General features: G+C 40.4%; 2 protein-coding genes across 4 annotated transcripts in view; one reads left to right on the forward strand and one right to left on the reverse strand.

Annotated features, from left to right (window-relative positions):
* The window catches only part of vps13a (vacuolar protein sorting 13 homolog A), a 49,126-nt gene extending 39,371 nt beyond the window's left edge, over positions 1–9,755 (forward strand). For 2 of the 3 annotated variants that reach the window (XM_050050153.1, XM_050050154.1), the window contains 8 exons: positions 121–284; positions 512–557; positions 732–855; positions 1,598–1,712; positions 5,314–5,399; positions 6,405–6,528; positions 7,310–7,384; positions 7,548–9,755. In XM_050050153.1, coding sequence (XP_049906110.1) covers positions 121–284; positions 512–557; positions 732–855; positions 1,598–1,712; positions 5,314–5,399; positions 6,405–6,528; positions 7,310–7,384; positions 7,548–7,598 — 785 coding nt within the window. In that variant the 3' untranslated portion in view covers positions 7,599–9,755. Of the gene's footprint in view, positions 1–120; positions 285–511; positions 558–731; positions 856–1,597; positions 1,713–4,187; positions 4,655–5,313; positions 5,400–6,404; positions 6,529–7,309; positions 7,385–7,547 lie in introns of those variants that run through there. The other variant, XM_050050155.1, reaches the window with a different exon arrangement.
* A 53-nt stretch (positions 9,756–9,808) lies between these two features.
* LOC126394759 (guanine nucleotide-binding protein subunit alpha-14-like) lies at positions 9,809–21,319 on the reverse strand. Its single transcript, XM_050051796.1, has 7 exons — positions 20,878–21,319; positions 13,357–13,541; positions 13,057–13,211; positions 11,809–11,937; positions 11,569–11,698; positions 11,330–11,483; positions 9,809–10,679 (listed from the first exon to the last, which is right to left on the reverse strand). The coding sequence occupies exons 1-7, from the start codon at positions 20,996–20,998 to the stop codon at positions 10,489–10,491; spliced, it is 1,065 nt and encodes a 354-aa protein (XP_049907753.1). The 5' UTR covers positions 20,999–21,319; the 3' UTR covers positions 9,809–10,488.
* Positions 21,320–22,211: the final 892 nt, after the last annotated feature.

Consider the following 22,211-nt stretch of genomic DNA (forward strand, 5'->3'; position numbering starts at 1 on the left):
GATGAAGAGACAGTGGATTACAGAGAGTAGCACAGTAACAGTTTCTCCCACAAGTCATTTGAGAAGAAATAGACTTATTAAAGAATTTAGTAACTTTAAAGACTCACATCTGCCTTCCAGGGGGTATAGCAGGTGCAGCCTCCAGGATCACAGGTGCCATGGCAAAGGGTGTTGCTGCCATAACGATGGACGAAGAATACCAGCAGAAGAGACGTGAGGCTATGAACAAGCAACCCAGTGGCCTGAGAGAGGGACTGACCAGGGGAGGAAAGGGATTAGTGTCTGTACGTACTCAAACATGTGTTTATTGGTGAAAAAACATACCTTTTGAGGCATGTTTTAAACTGTTAAAATGTACAGTTATGACCTTAATTATATTTTCTGCTCATTTAATTATTAAACAGATTAACTAGTAAGACTAATAATGTGGATTTACCACTGGCTGTAAAGAGGGTCTGCCATAATGAATGAATCATGGCTGCTTGGTAATATTGCTGTGTTTTCCTGGCAGGGTTTTGTCAGTGGGATCACAGGGATTGTTACTAAACCCATTAAAGGTATGTTGAATTGGACTTTCTTTTATGATTAATTTGATGATAGTTGGCATGTGCTGATAATGAAAATTTAATAGCCAAAATAATGGCATAAAATCCTTGGATTCTGTCCTGATTGTGGAGCAGTGTACCAGCTCTGTTTTATCCATTTTAATGTGATGATGTGTTATTGTGCAGGAGCCCAGAAGGAGGGAGCAGCAGGCTTCTTTAAAGGTGTTGGGAAAGGTCTGGTTGGTGCAGTTGCCAGACCCACAGGAGGCATTATTGACATGGCCAGTAGTACTTTCCAAGGGATCAAGAGGTATGTCCTTTTCTGGGTGTGTGTATACTCATGAATGTTCTATAGTGTAGAAGTCCTGATTTCCAGCTTTTCAGGCTTATTTTGTGGCTGAATATAATTTGTAGCTTCTTAAAATATGAAGATAGTGATAGTGAGATACTGGCTACAGCTGCATTTGTAGTAGTGATGAAACGGTGAAAAAACGTAAACAAAACGAGCATCAGATGGACTGTATTCATGATAAATACGCCACGATAATATATGTAAGCAGAGCCAATTAATTAGTCATTGAGAGTGTGTGTGTGTGTGTGTGTGTGTGTGTGTGTGTGTGTGTGAGAGAGAGGACGAAAGCACATACAGTAAGCAGCAGCAGTGACCCACCGTCTGACACTGCCACACTGTGAGAACAGAAACAGAGGGCTGGGTGGGATGGAGCACCTGCAGTCATTTTGACTTGACCAGCAGACTTTACAACAGGCCGATTGGCTGTGGAGACAGCTAACGAGCCTTACATTCTCAAACCAGCCACTGGTGATTTGACCATCGAGTTTGGCTTTAGTCGAGCTCAGACCAGCCAGTTCACACCGCTACAACTTTTCTCTGCAATGTTCTAAAACGGTTTTGTTTTGTCGCAAATCTTTGGTCTGAACTGGGCTTTAATGTGATACTGTGTTTGTACAGTTATGCATTATTCATCCATGTTGTGTGTGTGTTCATAAGGAAGCTGTGTCTCAAAATGTGTTTTGTCTTGTCTTGTTTTCAGGGCAGCGGAGACTTCACAAGATATAGCCTCCCTGCGTCCTCCTCGCTTCATCCACGAGGATGGTGTCATACGACCATATAAGGAGAGGGAGGGCATCGGCAGTCAGATGCTCCAGGTAGGACAAATCATTGTCAGCTCTCCACAGTCTGACCTGGGCAAATAACAATTGGTCATTATTCTTTATTTAACTGAGATTTTATCTATTTATTTCATTTAATCTTTATGTTACCAAGAATTTATCTACTGAGATTAAAAACTCACAGCAAACCGCAATTTACATTAAACACTAATAAGCAGTGTTCAGTAACAGGACATGTACATTCAGTTGAGATGAGTAAAATTCAACATTCACTTAAATACCACTGAGTATTGTTATCAGTATTTTTATTTCTGTGACTATACTGTGAATTAAGTGGTGCACTCTCTTATTTGCCCAGGTTTGCCAGTGGAGTTGTGTGTGAGTGTACATGCAGGCACACGCACACAGACATTAATTTCTCATAGGAAAACCTTCTTTCAAACCCTGCTCCCATTAGTCTGCTTTGTTTTAATTATCTTTAAACTTATCTCAGCAATTGTATTAGCCTTCCCTGTTTATAGATCTTCAGAGAGCAATTCAGCTTAATTCTCAGTGATTAATTCACCTCTGTGGCTGTTTGGTGTTGTGAGAGGGTAAAAAACACATCGCATAAGCAAAAGCAGAGAGAAATTTAAGAACACCTTCAGTTCCAAAGTAAAGACGACCGTTTACTGAGACATTTAGTGTTCATTCACTTAATTAGGAAGGAGCTTCTGTGCAGGGAAGGTACCTCAATGTTTCTGCTCCATACTGTTACTCAAACAACATGATGGAGTTAGCGTCTTGTGATGTGTTACGTTGCAAGTGTTGTCCTCAAGGTTTTAACACAGGTAACTGGGGTAAAAGTATTGTCGATTAACACATGAAGCTGAATGTAGGTGCGTTTCCATCCACCTCTTTTTATGTGCATTTTCAATTTGCACGTAAAAACCTGAGTGGAAACGCCAAACATTTTTAAAAATCCCAAAATGTTGCAGAACAGTATGCTTGGGGGATTTGGAAAATTGGTGTATTGATAAAAGGTAAATGTGTCTCAGTGCAATGGAAACAGATTGAGCAAATACATGATGACACAGAGTCATGACATACCGTCATTGCGTAAACCACTGCAAGCTCTCTTCATCATCTCTGGCTTTTAACACACTTACATGCACACAGGGCTGTTACCAGAACGTTTCCAAGAACACATAGCTGTATTGTTAGTCGCTCAAAACTCTCTAGTTCCACTGTACAGTTGTCCTTTGTTTGAGGTTTGACTGGCACTGTTTTAAGTACATCTTATCTCAATGAAGCAATTTGCAATAATCACATAAGAACAGTGGACGGAAATTAGCATTTTCTTTTGTGCTATATTTGGATTGAAACCCAGTTTGTGCTCAGAGCTGCTGTCAGTAGAATAGTTTTCTCATAATTGTAGATTTTAGTATAGCTTTGAAGTGTTTGAAGTTCTTTAAACTGTGGGTCACTTTTTTGTGCTGACATCGCTGACCAGTTGTGCTGGCTGGAGTGGGTCGAAGTTTCTGCCTACGAGTCTCAGGTCAGAGCTGCACTGTTTGGCTAATAGTGAGGATTTGTAGTAAGGTGACAAATTGAAGTGCCTCAGTAAAGTGTTGGATCACAGCGAGCCTCCTGAACAGCTTTAATGCTCCTCAGTAAAGATTACACAAATATCTCAATCCTGCTGGAAGGAGATCACCTTGTTTGGAGTTTTGACGGGGGTGGTAGGGAGCACTGATCAAGACATCAGTTTGGTTAAGATCTGGGGTCTCATTTATAAGACAGTGTGTAGAAATCATACTAAAAATGTACGTACGTACAGACAAAGCCAAAATAAGTGTGCACCTGCAATCAGGCTTATACGTCACCATCTGTGTTGCCAATTTCCCATCTCCAAAATGTTTGTAAGCATGGGTAAGAGTTTCTCCCATCAAGTCTGTTTTTATAGATCACAACTTTTGTACGGGAAGTAGCGTACGCCTCTTTCAGGCCTCATTTTGTGCACACACAGTGTTTATAAATGAGACCCCTGGTGACTGTGAAGACCATAGCATATGATTCACATCATTTTCATTCTCATCAAACCATTCAGTGACCCCTTCATGCCCTGTGTAGAAGCATCTGCATTAATTATGTTTCCCCCAGCATTTCACCCAGGTTTCTCCTTTAATTTGTCACCTATCTGAATCAGCAGCTTTAGTCCTAGGCTAGATTTTAGTGTATGTTGATTCATTAATGACAGATTATTCCCATTATGCCAAGTCAAGACAGATGACACAGGCAATACAGACTTCATGCTCGTGTTTTATGATTCTGTTGTAGCTGGTAAAAACCTGTATTTAAAATATATGGTATTTTAAATGGAAGTGTTCTTAGGTAGAGAAGAGACAAGGCCAAACTCACCGTCATCTTGGTCTGAATGGTTTTGATCCGTATGTCACTGACAGTGCGACAGTAGCTGGCTTCAGTTCTCTCTGCTCTGACCTTGACTCTTCTCTCTTGTCATGTCCACAGAGGAGACTGGCCCACAGTGAATGGCATAGAACTGGATCACAGGATGAGGTTGATGAGGAAGAATAGCTAGAAGTGAGAGCTGTAGTGTAGTGTAGCAGTGTTAGTGTGTTGAATTTGAATCAAGTGATTCAGGTTCACTTTTAGAAGATTTAAACAAACCAAAGAAAAGGCCTCTGAGTAATGTGTGTCTTTGTATTTTATAGTTTTAGTTTATAACTTTATGTGTATTTATTTATTTTAGTGAGTGCCTTTATTTTTCATTGTTTTACTCCATCATTTTACTTTTTATGTCACTTTTCTTTTATCTTCTTTTTATAAATGAAACCTTTCTTTTCCTTGTTTTCATTGTCAAAATATATCTCATGATTGTAGAGATTTGTCTGCTTTCTTTACTAGTTTCATCATTCTGTCATCCACTACCACTATTCACTGCCCTCTTGTTCTCAATAAAATAAACTTCCACCTGCCATCGTCTTTGTCTTTGTTTCATCCCATCTTTCCTCACCACCACACTACATTTTCACTCTGTTTGCAGAGGACCATGGAAGGTCATGCTTAGTTATAGTTTGCAGTTGTTTGAAAATGTTTTGAACACACTGGAGCACAGACATCCTGGCATTCATGTTTTAGTTTAATGCAGACTTTGAGTTGTTGTTTTTTTTAGTCTCACTGTTTGTTTAAACCAGGTAAAAGAGTTTGTGATAGATCTTCTCTGTGTTAAAAGTGTCCGTAGATAAACTCATTCAAAAGCATGTGCCCCGTGAACAGCGCTGTCAGTCCCTATAACTTGGTGCAGGTGATGGCAGGAAACATTAGACTGATAGTAAATAAGCAGATACACTGCACACAATAGGGCTGAATTGCTTCTTCTTTTAATTCAGTCTTCATTTGAAGTTCATTTGAAATGTTAGAAACAACGCGCTTCGCCCATTGCTTCATCAGGTTTGTTGTATAATACAATGCACAGGTGCTTTTAACAAGAATCCAATCAGCAGCAGGGTGGATCATGAGTAAACTCCATATATGGTTCTGTACACGCCCACCAACCGGGAACCCATTTGTCCTGAGATGACTTTTGTTATGACTTTGCATTACATTCACTCACTTTCTTTCTCTCTTCCTTCAGAAAATTGAAAATGGACGCTTTGCCAAGTACAGATACTTTGCTCACGCCAAGGTCAACGAGTCCGACTTCCTTATGATCACCAAGAGGTGAGTGCTTTTGGCATCTGATTGAAAAAGAAAACAGCTTTTCAGCTGTGTTCTCATCTCACAGCCATTATACAGCGCATCCAACAAAAACAGAGAAATAATTGAGTAAGATTACATTTTAAAAAAAATACAATAACAATTAAATAACATTTTTTTAAAAAGTCAGAGAATTAAACCTTAATAGACATCAAACAAGTATGTTAATTAACCATGTAAAATTAAGTAAAATATTGTCTACTGTATATATGTAAATGTGAGTTTAGGGTAACCGGTCATCAGAGGCCGTATCATGTTGTGTGTCCCATAATTATGAGAAGCCTCAGAACCTTAAGAAGTATGTTTATCAGGTCTACTGGTAAATAATCTGCACAGCTGATTTTTTCCTTTTACAACAGCCTGTAAGTCTTTTTTTTTTTATAGGGGAGCGTGTTAAAAATCTCTCTATATCAGAGGGTAACACTTGGCGAGAGGTCCAATTGTGCAGGACATTTTTTCAAGCAACTTAAACATGCTTCTCAGAAAGTTTGTAGTGTGATGCAGGGAGATGCAAAAAGCCCAGGAGGTGAAAACATCGGGGCCTTCTTTAATTTTTATTTTAAATATCCCACTAATTACTCTGAAAACAAACATGCCCAGAATCTGGAAAATAATTTACATTCCTAGAAGCAATGGAAATACGTCCCACTATCAGTATGCCACTTAATGCTTAAAGGACAAAGAGAATGATTTATTTTGTGCGAGGTGTTCGAGTTGTATTTGACATGAGCATTACTTTTGTTTGCCTATCATATTTACACACACCAACAACAATTTTAAATCATTATGTCATCTTCACTGCATGCTTTTATCAGATGTAAATCTCACTGTATTTTTGTAAATAAGTATTTAATATTTCTATGCTGTGCATTATACTATCATAAAGACTGTATACTGAAGCCTTCACCAAAAATACAGGGTCCTCAAAGGAGATATTTGTTGACTCTTCTTATGTGGTTTCTTTTCCAGGGGAATATTTTTTGTGACCAAAGGCACATTTGGCCAGCTGACCTGCGAATGGCAGTATTTGTTTGAAGAGTTCACCAAGGATCCAATGATTGTAGAGGACCGCCGACTCCGCATTGAAGCCAAGGTACAAAAGTAAAACTCTTCAGGCCCTGACACACCAAGTCGACTATCAGCTATCGGTCAGTGTCAGGCTGTCAGTGAGCGTCTGTCGCCCTCGTTTCTGTGGTGTGTCATGCACCGTTGGCATTATTCGGCCCTTGTGGGCTGTTTTTCGGCCGATTTAGCATGAAACAATGAGGGAGGCAACAGAGCTTCTGATTTGCAGCTCAGCTCAGTGCAAGAGAAGGGAAACAGAAGTGAGGAAAGCAAACAAACTTGTCATATGAGGTAAGATTATGTTTTTAGCCGTTGTGCTCTTTAGCAGAAACAGTTTGTAATTGTTTGTGTTATTGTTCACTGGTGCACAGTAGATAGGCTATCATTTGTTCTTGCAACATCAGGTTGAGTCGTTAATGTTCTAACTGACTAACTAGCGTCTTGAATCCATCCTGTCAGTGCGGTTTCTCTTCTTTAATGAAGATTACAAACTACTGCCTCCTGCTGCTATGGAGAGTTATTTCCTCTCACCCAGGCACAGAACGTACATGCTAGTTGGCTGTTGGCTGTAGTCTTTACAGTGTGTTCAAGTGTGACTTATTGGCCGAAACACAGGGGACATGACGCGACGCACAGAAACAGTCAGCCTTTGTCGCCAAGAGTTCTTGTCAGTTTTGTGTGTCTGGGCCTTTAAACGTCAGAAGCTACTGTTTTCTCCATAGGAGACTAATGTTGGTTACATATTTATAGCAGGTTTTAATGTTATTTAGCAGATTATAGCACTAAATGCCTTGTTGTATGCACTGCAGGAGAGAGTGAAGTCTGTCTTCCACGCCAAGGAGTTTGGGAAGATCATAAACTTCAAAACTCCTGAAATAGCCAAGGTGAGCTGAGAGTACAAAAGTGCCTGATTGTGATCTGCTGACTATATATAATCAAAACTTAAACTTGTGCCTCCTTGTGTCATCCAGGCCGAAGTTACTGTGTGTGTCCAACCTGCAGTCACAATAAATTATCGCTCTAACTTTGGTTCTTATTTCTTTTCAGTGGGTTCTTGCCAGATTGGACGATGCAAGAGAGAGTTTACCCAAATACTGACTCATCGAGAAGAGTGAGGAATTAGATACCTAAAAAAAAAAAAAAAAAGAAAGAGAAAAAGAAAACACACACACAAAGCCCGTGTGTGTCAGTGCCTTTGTTCTTTACTGCATGCTCCCTTTGTTTACCTCCATGTGTGAGTCGTGGTAAACGATGCTGTATGTTGACTGTTAGCGTATGTCGAGGGTGAAAGGCTGAGTGAGAAGTGTGAATGTGTGCATGCTTACTGAAGTGCTATAAATAGACAGCACAGAAGCTCAGAATGCACTGAACCAAACTTAACTTCACTGTCTTCACTCTGATCGCACTCATCCTGTCACACACACATAATTGACTTTTAATAATTTACATATTCGTCTTATCACTGATCTGCTTGGATCTGACATGCTGGTGACATTTGAGGATTGTCTTGGCATTTAGTTTGCCATTCTTAATCAAACACACATTAAAGGGAAACTTTGGTATTTTTCAACCTGGACTCTATTTTCTCATGTGTCTGTGTCTAAGTGAGTGATAGAAACAAAAATTGCAGTGTAATCCCTACGGGCAGTTACGCACCGTGAATTTACGTCCACCAACAGTGCTCGTTTTTGCCACTGAGAGGTTCAGACTTATTAGAAGCATCTGATAATATTATGGAAAGGACCTTACCGAGAAACAAAATGCTTTTCATGCTTTCCTTTTGCTGGTCTATTTGTTATTGTGACCGAGTCTTGCTCAAGTAGAAGTTCTGAAATCCCGCAAGAGGCGACAGCGGTGGAAACATTAGTGAGAGTCGTAGTACAGAAAGGAGTACAGAAAGCTTAGCTTAGTGTTATTTAATATGTTTTGAGCCATGGCTGAAAATGAAGCTGATTTGGACAATGTGTAAAAGTCTGGAAGATTTTGGAAGGAAAGATTTCATTGCCTACGCCCAAAATGAGGCCTGAAAGAGGCGTACGCCACTTCCCATGCAAAAGTTGTGATCTATAAAAACAGATTTGATAGGAGAAACTTTGACCCATGCTTACAAACATTTTGGAGATGGGAAATTGGCGACGCAGATGGTGAAGTGGAAGCCTGTCGAGTATTTTCTTGGCGCACGCCATTTTTGGCTTTTGCCTATATGTACATTTTTAGTATGGATCCTGCATGTTGTTTTATAAATAAGACCCCAGATCAGTGAAAGGTAACGAAAAATGTTTCATTTCTCTATAGGGTCTTTACTGTAGTGTTATTAGACACTTACAGTAACAATCTAAGCCTGTCAGTGGCAAAAATAATCACTTTTAGTGGACTTAAATGGAAGTTGTGCAGTTGCCCTCACTGTTGAGGCTGGAGCGTTCTCTCTCAGTACTGGACCAATCTCAAATACTGTCATCTCCATTAGTCACTGAGACACAGAAAATATGGTCTAGGTTAAAAAAATGCAGAAGTTTCCAAAGTCACTAATGTCATTCAGTTTTATTTTTCCAAGTAGTGTTTGGCTGTAGAAGCAATACTATTACAGTGCTAGTAAGAGACGTGGTAGAAAACAGCTTGAATAACACTGAGGCCAAATCAACCATAGTAGTTGTAGCACATTTAATGTTGTACACTGTTTATTTTACTGGATTATATAAAAGGGAAACTAATTTAAATTCTTAGTATGCCTCTGTAACACAAAGAATTCAAAATGTGCTGATTTTCAAACGCTGTTTCCTTTTACTCTCACTTACTCTCAAGTTTCCTTTTTTTTTTATACATTTCTGCAAGATGAAGACTGTTCAGTGTGTTATTTAGAGCTGCATGCTATTTTTATACCGTACTGAAATGTATCAGTCTGCTGTATATTGATCTAATATAGCATCCTATCTGTATATATCCATCCTCACAAGATAGTCTGTATAACGGCGTTGCAGATTGTAATTTTGTGATTTTTATGTTTTTATACCACACATATGCAATGCCAACTATGTTGATGAATTATGCAGAGAAAAGTATATTTAAAAGAAATGAATGCTAATTATTAACAGCTGCTGTTTACTTTGATGTGTATTTTAAAGGTTTGCTTTTGGTTTGGGGCACATTGCAATTTAATACAACTAAGTATTTCTGTTGCCATTAATGTTCACTGCAGTGGCTTGATTTCTTTTTTCTCCCCACTGTTTTAAAAATAAATAAAATATGTGTTTCAGATTTTGTTTATCGTGGTCCATTAAATGTCTCAAGCACACAAATTGCACTCGCTGTTAGGTAACTATAATTGTTTATTGAAAATGACCATAAATATAATGATACCCAGTTCTCCTGAGAAGAAACAGCTGAGTAGAGTTTGTCAAAAAGCAACTTGAATTATTTACATCTAAACAAAGTCAGTGGCTGTCTTGAGTCAACAAGGCACTTGGAGGCAAAAGCACACACCCGTGGCTCAGTGTTAAAAACAATGGCGAAAAAAATCTTCACAACATTAAATCACAAAACACCTATGACATGAGCAGAAAATGCATACTTGGATCCTATTTCTAATACATTGTAAAAGGTAATAAAACAAGTAGTCCACACAAAAGGTCAGTGCTATTACATTCTTACTTCTACTGCAAAGTATCATTTTCTTAGAGCACATATCTAAAAAGGCTGGAATAAAAACTAAAGTATACAAAACAAAATACACAAAACAGCATTTCAGACACAATGACCTACAGAAACAGAAGTTTGGACATGTTACATGTTCATATTCTCTTTGGCTGGATTTTTACAGGCACCAAAGTTGAAAAGTGAAAATATTTAAACCTTTGGATTAAATAAATCATAAATATTCTCAGTGGATCTAATTGTTCTCTGTTTAGACAGCACTGTGAAGTTTTGTTTCATGTAATTCTCCATCCTATCTCAGCTCTCCTCATGTCTGTCCTCCTCCTCCTGCTCCTCTTCACACCAGATTGAACTCCTTCAGGTTGTGTCTGAGGATGGTGTCTTTTACGGCCACAAAGACGAAGCGGATGTTTTCCGTGTCTGTGGCGCAGGTAAAGTGAGGGTACAGCGTCTTGCCCTTGTCCGGGTTTTGTTCTTGGTACATTTTCAGGATGAATTCTTGAGCTGCTACAGGATCCTGCTGAGGTCCTGCAATTCAGGGTTAATATAATTGTATTATATTTTTCAGTAAATTCAACATTTAAATGATTTTTATCGTTTGTTTAGATAGATAGTTCCCCACAAAATCAAAAGTATTTTTCCTCCTACAGTCCCATACAGGGCCCATTTTTCAGCCCGTCATCATTAGCACATATATTGTCAGGTTATGGCCAAAAACATATTTTGTGAGGTGACACTGACCTTGATCTTTGACCTTTGACCACTATATTCTAATCAGTTTATTATTCAGTCCAAGTGGAAGTTTGTCTCAAATTCAAAGAAATTCCCCAAAGGTGTTCTTGAGATATCATGTTCACAAGAACATGAGACAGATGCAAGGTCACACTGACCTTGATCTCTGAATGCTGAAATCCGTGACTTTGACCTTTGACTACCAAAAACTAATCAGTTCATTGTTGAGTCCAAGTGGACATTTGTGCCAAATTTGAAGAAAGTCCCTCAAGCTTTTCTTGAGATACTCACGAGAGATTTGCAAGAATGAGATGAACGGACGGACGGATGGGCAGCCTGAAAACATAACGCCTTCGGCCACAGCTATGGCCAGCTTGGAGACATAAAAAAGGTGTACCTAATAAACTGGTCAATGAGTTGTACATCACAAGCACAAACAAACAAACCTGTGAATTCAGGGAAGTAGGTGGCTACATGAGAGTACATGATCTTCTCTTGGAGGATGTCGGTCTTGTTGAGGAAGAGGATGACAGAGGAGCGCTGGAACCAGGGGTAGGTTATGATGGTTTTGAACAGGGCCTTGCTCTCCTCCATACGGTTCTGAAATCAAAATTACACCATAAAAACAGGCAGCAATGAGGACACATGTTTTTAAAGGGTCAAAGTCCGGAAAATGAATTCTCACCTCGTTGTCGCACTCAGCCAGGACCTGGTCGTACTCGCTGAGCGCCACCAGAAAGATGATGGAGGTGACGTTCTCAAAGCAGTGGATCCACTTCCTCCTCTCTGACCTCTGACCCCCCACATCCACCATCCTGCCGTAACAGCCAATCCAACAACAACAACAGAAAAGGTATGCAACATCACCAGTGATGCCTCCGGTTCCTGCAGTCATTACCTGCCATAGTGCTGTGTTATATTTTACCTGAAGATGACGTTCTCCATGTCAAAGGGGTACTCGATGATACCCGTGGTCGGCACTCGGACTCTGAGGATATCCTGCAGGTCAGGTATATAGGAGGGCTGTGAAATTCGATCCAGGTCGGTGAGATAGCTGGGGGGGAAAAAAGGAGAAAATTAACTCAAGTGGAAATATGAAGGAAATTAACAGAACTGGGGACATTTTGTGGCCACTGAAACTGGAGCACCTTTTGTGCTGACATGCAGCCCAAAGTGCTTCAGATGGCAAAATTGAAACAACACAGACAAAATAAATAAAGTTAAATTAAAATTAAACAACCATAAATAAAAATCTGCAAGTCCAAAAATTACAATAATGAAACAGTAAAATGTTAAAAATCAATATATTTAAGACAATAGAATACAATTAAAAAGGATAATAATGTAAAAACCAATGAGAGACAGAACATGAAAAACTGGATTTATCTTTGGATAAAATGAAGTGATGTGATCATAAATTCTAATATCAGATTAAATGCACATGCATGTGGATTACTTGCAGTTATCTGTGCATCATCACTCAGGTACTGTCATAGGATTTTTGAGTGTCTGTTAGCGCAGCATAGAGTGGAAACTGAAACCATTAGAGAAACCACAAGAGTTTTGCTTCAGTAGAGAAGTACAAATAGAGGGTGTTTTAACAGACACTGCATCTGCACAGCCAAAAATAGCAACCACAAGCTAAAAACAGTCGCTTTTCTTTTCCTTTTTTATCTGGATCATGAGCTTCACAAACAGCAGGATCTTTATTAATGCTAATTGATGTTCCCATGTGAGCGAGTACTCATCTGTGTGGTCAGAGGGGACACCTCCTGTGCTCATTACAGTGTCTCTTCATACTTACAAAACATTGCAGCCAGATTGACACAGCAAGATACAGAGGGTGGATCTTTACACATTTTATCTCCCAGCATTGACATTTTGTTTTTGTTTGAAACCTTTTCCAGTGCAAGAAAAAAAACGTCTTTTATTTCTTTACTCATTTAAGTTGGGCTAAAATGAGTCCCGACTTGACTGGAAACACAGGAATCAACATTAAAAAACCACCATGTGTATGTTTGAATTGAAGGTAAATTCCCCGCCAGTTACTAAAACCCGCAAATTTACAGAGAACAGAACCAAGAACAAAACCTCAGTGTCTTTAAATGTCGCTACAGCCCCGCCCATTAAATGCAGTCCCCTTCAGCAGCAAGTTACAAGTTCCAATGCTCACTATTTGGTGGAGTCGGACAGCTGGTATTCCCTGCGTCTGTCGTAGCATTCCTGTATTCCTGCATCGTCCCACAGACTTCTGATGGCTGCCGAAAGGCTTGAATCTAACTCCTCCACCTTATCCACCTCCACCTCCAGGACTAAGTTTGCATGGCTCTGTGGACACACACAGATAATACAGGGACACAGTCAGAAAATGATCCATCCCACATTTCCAACATCTCACTTTATACTTTGTTAAAGACAAAAATGAACCTGGACTCCAGAGTCAATACTAAGTCTGACTCTGTCTGTTCAGTACCTGGTTCTGGGGATCAGCGAAAGATATGCTAAGTGTCTCCATGGCTCGGGTCATGGCCTGCATGGATGTGACGATGTTCTGGTAGACCAGTTTGGCGTAGCTCCTCTTATCCTCATCTGTGTATCCTCCTCCGTGGATAATCCTCATCTGTTTGATGAAGGTGCTCTTTCCACTCTCTCCAGTACCTGTAGTCAGATACAGTGAGGGTTAAATCCAATCACACCTTTTCACACTCATCTGTTTCTTTGCAGCTTGTTACTGAGAGTCAAGTTAATACTAATTTATAGACCTCTTCGTATTCAAACATGCCATTAGTGCAATAGATATAGCTGGTGTACCTGATAAACCTGCAACAGATGAGAACATTTATATTTTATCACAACCCCAAGACCGCATTGTGGTGAATGTTTATTCAGACAGGTACAGGCTCAGTATGTTTTTGTGAGACAAAATCAGATTAATGTGTGTGTGCTTGATCGTTTCATGGGCCCCTGTAGGGTGTCAGCACCACCTATAGAAGACCATTTAGGGCAGGGCATAAGGAAAAGTCAAGCTTTTGAGAATAAATCAAGCTGATACGACTGCCTCTACAAAATGCCTCATGTAGATTTGGTGAAATTGTAATTTGGAATCGTTTTTAGTAACAAGGAAATGATTTCTCTTCAGTAATAAGTATTTGGACTTTAAAGAGGTTGCGCAGAGACTTGCATCTCTTCAGAAGGAGAAGAGGTAGCTGCATTCTTGAAATGGCTAGCTCAGTCAGGAACACTTAAGTCAAAGAAAACTTTATTTCCATTTGCAGTATCATATTTGGCGGTATGGGCACACCTCCCTGCCCTTCCATGCGCCTACATGGAAAGCCTAAGGCAGGGAGAGCAGCAGCAAAAAACCGTTGGGAACAGAACAGAGCAGCATCAATGACACTGATAAGACAGACACAGCATGAAAAGGAGGAGCTGGGGTGGAGGCGGAAGCGGGCAACAGTAGCAGGCCTGAGCAGTTTAAATAGGGCACCCTGAATGAGATTTGCCAATTGGTTGCATAGAAATCTTTTTCTTCCTATATGCCTGGCCCTAATATTCTCATGTGCATAATGGCTTTCAACGAACAAATAGACACACACTATAGATAACATTTAATGATAATAAATTCTAAGTGCCCTAACTCACATTGTTCACTGACTGTCTTTTTTTAAAGATGTTTTTTTTTTTGCGTTTTTGCCTTTATTAGACAGGACAGATCCAGAGTGAAAGTGGGAAAGAGAAGCAGGATGACATGCAAAGGGCCACAACTTGAATTCAAGCCTGCGGCCACTACGGCAAGGACAAAGCCTTTGTACATGGGGCATCCCCTCTACTAGGTGAGCTCTAGGGCGCCTCTGTTCACTAGCTGTCTCAGTTTCACACACACACGCAGTCTCTGTCTGTCACGTTCCTCTTCAGTTCAGTTCAGTTCAGCTCCTAATTTTCTCATACAGACCACATGATGCTGAATGTATTTGTTTAACAAATGTGTGTTTGTCACCAGACCTGAATGTTTGAAGTTGCCATGTGTGCGAGTGTGTTTATGTGTGTGTGTGTGTGTCTGTGTGTCTGTGTGTGTGTGTGTGTGTGTGTGTGTGTGTGTGTACATGCCTTGCATCTGTATCCCTTCCCATCAGCAGAGTGTGTTAGAGCTCTGTGATGACACTGAGTGGTGCTAGGCAGCAGTGTTCTTGTTTCCGGGCTGTTTTGCATGGCATCATGAAAACTTGAGTCTTTACATCTCAGCAAACAAAGCTTAGACAAATCGGCTGCATTTGAATGCACCTTGTTTACAAGTCAAGTTTCTTAGAGATGAGGGGGGTTCGGGTCAAGACGGGGCAGGTAAACACTGACATAAGAGGCAAATCATGATCCTGCACTTCTGCTGGGTTTGACTTGTTCAGAGAGAGGCAGCTTTGGATGAGCTCAGAGGCCTCACTCTTTAATCAGAGTATGCATCCTGGCTTTCAGGTCCCTTGTAGGATTCATGTGAGGTTTTTAGGTTTAGTGACTCTAACATCAGATGTTAGCAGATCTGTGTTGCTCATTGCTATCCAAACACAAAGGGTCAAGATGGACTCTAATATTCCTCTGTGTATTAATATCATGAGTGATTATTTAATAAATTAATGATTAAATTATTTGTTATAAAAACTCAAAGACAAAAATCTGTGTAACAAGTAACCAGCGGCACCTTGTACGGTAGTCAGTGTATAAAAGTAGCGTGTTGAAAGCACTTTGAGTAGTCAGAATACTAGAGAGGTGCTATACAATTACCAGTCCCTCACTATTTCACACATAAAGTTAATTTTATTGTCCATGGGGAGTGATTCTCAGCCTGTACACTGTTGTATATGATCAGAGACGCCTTATTGGCTTGGGTTTGGAAAAAAACACATTGTTTAATGCTGCATTGTGATGGCTTGTGTAGGTCAAGTGTTTGTCTCTGTAGAGGAACACAAGCTCATTTGCCTACATTTGTGTCTTTGTGCACATCTGCATGTATATACGTGTATATGTCAGAGGTGGTGATTTACAGTTTCCCTGTGGGTGCTTACCACAGCCGTCTCTACACACACACACATAGAAACAGTCAGGAGACATGCCACTCGTAAAGAACTGACCATAAACACAGCCTCACACCTACGCATAGTTCCTCATGATGCCATGCCGGCTCTGTGAATGAATGTGGTGGGAAAACCACCAAGATAATAGCTACTATCACTTGTCACTCTGCCCTCTTTAACTACAACTGAAGCTAACATACCAGGTGAGGCTTTGAAGGAAACTGTAGGCCAATTATACACATACATTTTTGTCAGCATGGTCCATATCTGCAGATTATATTCTCCTGTTTAGAAAATGTCATTTAGCCTCCATTTAACTTCTTCTCAATTGTGCCACTATATTTCTTCTCAGGAACAACAAAAACTGAGAGACATGAAAACAGCTGCATAATAATAACTAGTGGTGGAATCTAACTAATTCCTTTAACTCAAGTACTTAAGTTCCGTTTTATGCTACTTTACACTTTACTTTATACTGTACTTTTAAAGCTATAGTGCGTAACTTCTACAGGTCCGTAAATGTCCATGTTTCACCCAAGCCACTACTAGAGGAGATGACACAATGCTGATTAAGCCCATCGGCTCCTCTAACATCTCGTGGTATTTTTCAATATATATCATTTTTAGTATGCGCGTCGACCGGCGACATTCACGCGCTGGCGCACAGGAAATGCTTCCTCACAACAAGAAGGGAGGGGGAGGAAGAGCGGAGAGTGTCATAGCAAGAGGCAGAGCGCAGGTAGAAAGAGAAAGCAACATGGCGGAGAAGCGGCCGAGACACAGTTCAGAAGTGGATCCTACCACAAAGGCAAGTGTTACTCTGTGTACGGTGTGTGGTGACTGGCGAGTGTTACTATGTGTACATGGAAGTGCCGCCGGCTTATTAGTTGTAATAACGCATTATCCGCTGGGAGGCGACAGAAGTTACGCACTATAGCTTTAACTCCACTACATTTATTTCCCAACATCAGTTACATTGCAGGCTCTGATTATGAATACAAAACATAAATAGACTTGTACAGTATGATGTATTATTATAGTTTAAACTACCCAGCAGTATAGGTAATTAAAATTTGCCCCACTTTTACCAGCTGCAGTACTACAGTGATGAACACACTGATGCGTCAATAATTATAATATGTATTCATTTGAAATGGGCCACTCTGCACTGAGTAGTTTTACTTTTGGTACTCTAAGTATCGATCGTTCTTGTCTGTTCTCTTTGTGTGTTTTGTGCTCGCATGAGTTTGAGTTCAATATTTAACATTCATACTACATCTATTCAGATGTACAAGCCTACATAGTTTGTTTAGTCTGTAAAAGTGTTCGATTCCTGCTTTCTCTCACTATATGACCTGTGCTGTCTCCAGCAGTCCTGACATGTGCATCACCCTACAGCTTTTCAGGTGCAATTACTGAATGGACAGAAGAGGCAAAATGTGTTGATCTTTCATTCTCTCACCCCCACTTGTCCTCTACAGGGACCTGACTGTGACCGTCTTAATGAATCCACTGAGAGCTCTGACTTACTGGTAAGGACTACACGTTACTTGATAACATGATCAGTTACATGGAAAATCAAAGAACTGTAAAGCGTAAGATACAAAGATACACAATAAATATCCTGTGATTCAGGCAGCACTATGGCAAACCATGATTACACATTAGATCAAGATCTGCAAAATAGTGTTTTAATGTTTCAAAAGTCACACTGAGTAGTGAAGTTTGGTGACTAAGACATATTTTTTCTGCTGACCTGATGCACTTGTTCCTGTTTATCAGATAATTCAGTTTCAGTTCATCTGTTTCATCATCCCACATTGATTCATTGTCCTCCCATGATCTGTACCAGAATCTATGTATTGCTGAATGTTAAGGCCTACCACCCTTTTCAAATCATATCTATCAGTGATGCGTTGGCGGGGCGGAGCTAGAGGTTTGGGGCCTTCAGCTCTGAATATTTTATCAAAAGCCTTAAATCTATGCTGCTCCATAAAGAAATCTCATATAATTGACTAAATGTTCTTCTGTTTACTCAGCTTTGTTGGGGATCATTGATTTGCAATTAGAGCAGCCCAAACTATTATGAGATGGATTTAAACATAGCAGGTTTGTTGGCCAAACATTTATTCTGTGAACTCTACTCCAGTATAGTGTATTAAAAAAATGGGTTTCAAGGTTAGTGATGCTGTTCATGCCAAAGTCCTACGCTACTTATGTAACTTAAAAAATAGTAACATCGGACCATTTCTGCCTCTTTTTATGTGACAGGAGTGAAAGTTAGTCCTCCTCAGCATTTGTTGTCTTATGGTTTCAGAATGATGAAGACAGTTGGAGAACAATTAGATACAAAATATGATGTCAACACAGCAGGATTTTGTTTTTCTTGGCAACTATCATGTTTTTGTTCACAGATTTTTAGGCATTCTCTCAAATGTCTTGAAAAACTGTGCGTATAGCTTCCATACACACAGAAAAATGTTGGTTGATCAGCTGTTCTTCGCATGGGTTGAGGTGCCACATAGCACCGCTGCCACACAAATATCTTTTTAAGTCCCTTTATGGTTCTGTAGAGGATCTCTACTTGCTCTTTCCCCACTAAACTAAACTAAACTAAACTAAACCAACCAAACCCAAACAAAACGAAACGAAACGAAACGAAACTAAACTAAACTAAACTAAACTAAACTAAACTAAACTAAACTAAACTAAACTAAATTAACCCAACCAAACCAAACTAAACTAAACTAAACTAAACTAAACTAAACTAAACTAAACTAAACCAACCAACCCCAACCCAACCCAACCCAACCAAACCAAACTAATCTAAACTAAACCAGACTAAAATAAAATAAAATAACTACACTAAACTAAGTTGAAGAACCAGCAGTAAACTTTTTAAGCCCCTGTATTGTTCTTCAGAGGCTCTCTACTGGCTCTTTAGCTTAGTTAAGTTAGGGAGAGAATAAAACACTACATTAAATAGATTACTATTCCATTCCACATTAAAATATTATACTATATCCAGGTAATAACACATTGAAGAAGTGGCTCTCGTGCACGGGAAAATTACAGGTTTGTAAAGGTAATGCGTTTCTCAGTAAGCATTTTGGGAGGATTCGGAATTTTTAAGGCAACATTTCATAAGAAATTATTAATAATCATTCATATTTTAAGTTAAAGTGTCATTTAGAAGCATTTTGACTCATCCATGGTATCTGGTGTCATTGAAGGGCCCCCAGGCAAAACATATTAAAAACAATATAGCGCTATAAGTTACCCCTAATGGTTCTATAGCAGTATTAGATAAATGCACCGTCTAGCACCTTTAAATGATGGGTGCCATGTAGCATGTTTAGCACTGTTTTTGTTGAGAGCGTGAATGGGAAAAAAATTCTCTGTGGGAGCATGCGCTTGGAGCCCCCTAAGTTTAGGCTGACCCCCAAATGTTTGCAACCTTTGGCTCCAGCCCTGTTGTGTTGGTAATCTACTGTCCAGTGATCCGAGAAAAGAATTTTCAAAGCAAATTAAATGGGATTTATAATAAATTGGGTTTAACCCTTCCTAGGAAAGCAGTGGAGGCAAACCTGCAGCTCATTTCCAGGTCAGGGCTGGATTTGCATAACTTTTGCATGAGGCGCGCCCGCAGCAGCTAGTTATGGCTTTCTAACACACCACTGACCGGAGCCTTAACAGTGACTTGTGTCCCTGAGGTGCTCCCACACTGCTGCTGTCAAACAGGCTGTGTCCAGAGACCTGATGGAGTCATGGATTCGTTTAAACTTCCCTGATGTGTGAAGTGCTCCCAAAGCTACACATGTGAACATAGATCACAGTGTCATAGTACTGACAGGGAAAACCTGGGTTCAAGCCTCAGGCCCTTCCTCAACTGGGCCTGCTGAAGTGTCCTTGAGCAATTCAGTGAACTCACACCAGGAAGTAAGCTGTGTACGCCCTTCCTTCACTGTGACAGGACAAGTGAAAAACTTTAGCTTCACATTATTAACACCTTTTTTTAAAGGTCTCACAATGTATAAACATTACAATCACTGATGCTGTACTGATAACTAACAGCTTATACCTTCCCCTCACTATTTCTCTTTTTACTCCCTTCAAGTTGGCTGGAGTTTATACCAACAGACGGACAGGAAACACCCACATTTTTCCAGTCCATCATGAAGCAAACACACAGCTCTCTGAGGGAATTTAACTGGAAATGAACGCGCTGTCAGCAGCTAGTTTCGGTTTCCATCGACATTTAACTGGAAATGAGCAAAAGTCAAAACGCAATATCATCTTAAATTGTCCAATCTCTCTCTCCATGCGACTTTTTTCAGTACTTTTGGGCAGGCGGGAACTAAATGAAGCCATTAGACTACATTTATAAAACTTGGAAACTCTCCACGGTGCGTAAAATCAATGGTGCGACTATGGCGCGCAGCTGCTCACACCCTGAATGTTCGGGGAAAGCCAGTGCGCACTGCACTACATCCGGAGAGCAGAGAGAGGAATGAGGAGAAAGGAAATGTGGAGAACAGTTAGATATGAAGCTTGTGCCTCCTGATGCACAGCTACATCGATACAACCCATCACACATCTTATAATAAGCTACAAAGAATGGATATCCCACATGTTCATTGAAATACATTTTGACAGGCTGATGGTGGCTGTGTCACCTGCCATGACACCTGCATGTCCAGGTGTGGTCAGGAAGCAGTACAGCGGGCCATCAGAAGCATTTTTAAAAGCTTTGAAAGATTTTTTTTTTTGGAAATGCGCAAATAAATATAAACATGGAGTTTCATCCCATTATGACCATATTTCCAGTCTACCCCAGTGTGTCATATATTCAGAGGTAGGGTCCACTAAGTGTGTGTGAGAAAGGCTGTGTAAACCCCCCTGAGGTCTGATCCCTGGTCAGTGATGCTCACCCAACAGCAGCAGCTTCAGCTCCCTGCGAGAGTCCTTCTTGTCTCTGCGCAGCTGCTTCTCGATCTCCTCATTGATCCTCTGGTTCTCCCTCTCCTCCGCCGACACACAACATCCAGCCATCGCTCACACACTGACCGGCTCCCTCTCCAATGAGCCCTCTGCTGTCGCCCTGGCTGTGCTGAAGGCTGTGGAGGTGTCCGCACCGCCGCGCTCACTTCACAGACTCAGCGGGAAAAGACGCAGAGCATCTTTAAAAGTGATGCTTTCTTCTTCTTCTTCTTCCTCAAATAACACAGACACTTTATTAAGGAAAAAAGACTTTCCAAAATAGTTTGAATATTCCGCTGGAAAACAGAGAGTCCTCTTTTAGGGGGAAAGTTCAGAGATATTTTTAGTTTTTAGGAGTAAAAGGAATTGGACCTCTCTGACAAAGGTGCTGCGGTTGGTCTGTAGCAGGAGGCCACTTGTTGAACTTTATCCTGCTGGCTCGGGAGGGCGTGGCAGTGTCTGCAAATAGAAAGGGATAAAATGGGAAGTTCACGTCGACAGCGAGCAGACAGTGCTGTCTTCACCCCACAGAGATGACTGTGACATGATGAATAATGAGAGCTCAGACAGCAGGAGTACAGGGTTTACTATAATCAAAGAGAAAGCTGCAAAATAAGGATCATAGCCATCAGAGCCATTGGACTGACTTAGATAAACTGGCACTGATAATATGGCTGCCAGCTGAAAGCAGCTTTCTTCTTCTCAGACATGTATTAGAAGAGTTCAGGACATGAAACATCTTCCAAAGTTTAGCAGCTCTTCACAGAGAGGGGAAGTGAATTCTCCTGCTTCAGTGCATCCTCTGACACTGCCATGTCTCCTAACGGCCACTAGGGGTCAGGAAGGCCAACTGTGACTGACTGAGTGCGTGTTTGAGTCAAAGTACATCCTGGGTTCATGTGAAACTTTGCATTTTAACACTTCAGGTCTTGTAGGAGGACAAAGGAGGGGGAAGCCCGGTGTGCCGTGCTGCCATTCTAGGTGTGCAGTGGGAGTTTGTGATAACCAGACATTATTATTTGCAGTATTCAGCTGGGCCTATACAAAAAGTTATGAATGTATCAGTATGTTGTGTTCATAAAGAGGCAAACTCTAGCTAAAAAAATGTAATTTAATTTAATTTAAAAAACTTTCTAAGGGAACCTATTTGTCACCATTCATGTGCAGGAATTACAAGTGTGTGACAAATCAAAAGCCCTGATTGGCAGCCAGTGTGAGGGATGAAAGCACCAGCAAAGACGACCTTTCACCGAAAGAAAAGAGAGGAAAAATGAAAGCTACCTGT

The sequence above is a fragment of the Epinephelus moara genome, chromosome 8, assembly GCF_006386435.1.
Source record: "Epinephelus moara isolate mb chromosome 8, YSFRI_EMoa_1.0, whole genome shotgun sequence".
NCBI lineage: Eukaryota > Metazoa > Chordata > Actinopteri > Perciformes > Serranidae > Epinephelus > Epinephelus moara.

Coding starts and splice junctions, on each gene's coding strand:
- LOC126394759 (XM_050051796.1), bottom strand. CDS start 20,998: ATGGCTGGATGTTGTGTGTCGGCGGAGGAGAGGGAGAACCAGAGGATC. Junction 11,938..13,056: donor CTGTCCGACTCCACCAAATA/GTGAGCATTGGA, acceptor TTTCCCCCCCAG/CTATCTCACCGACCTGGATC. Junction 11,699..11,808: donor ATGGAGAACGTCATCTTCAG/GTAAAATATAAC, acceptor CTGTTACGGCAG/GATGGTGGATGTGGGGGGTC.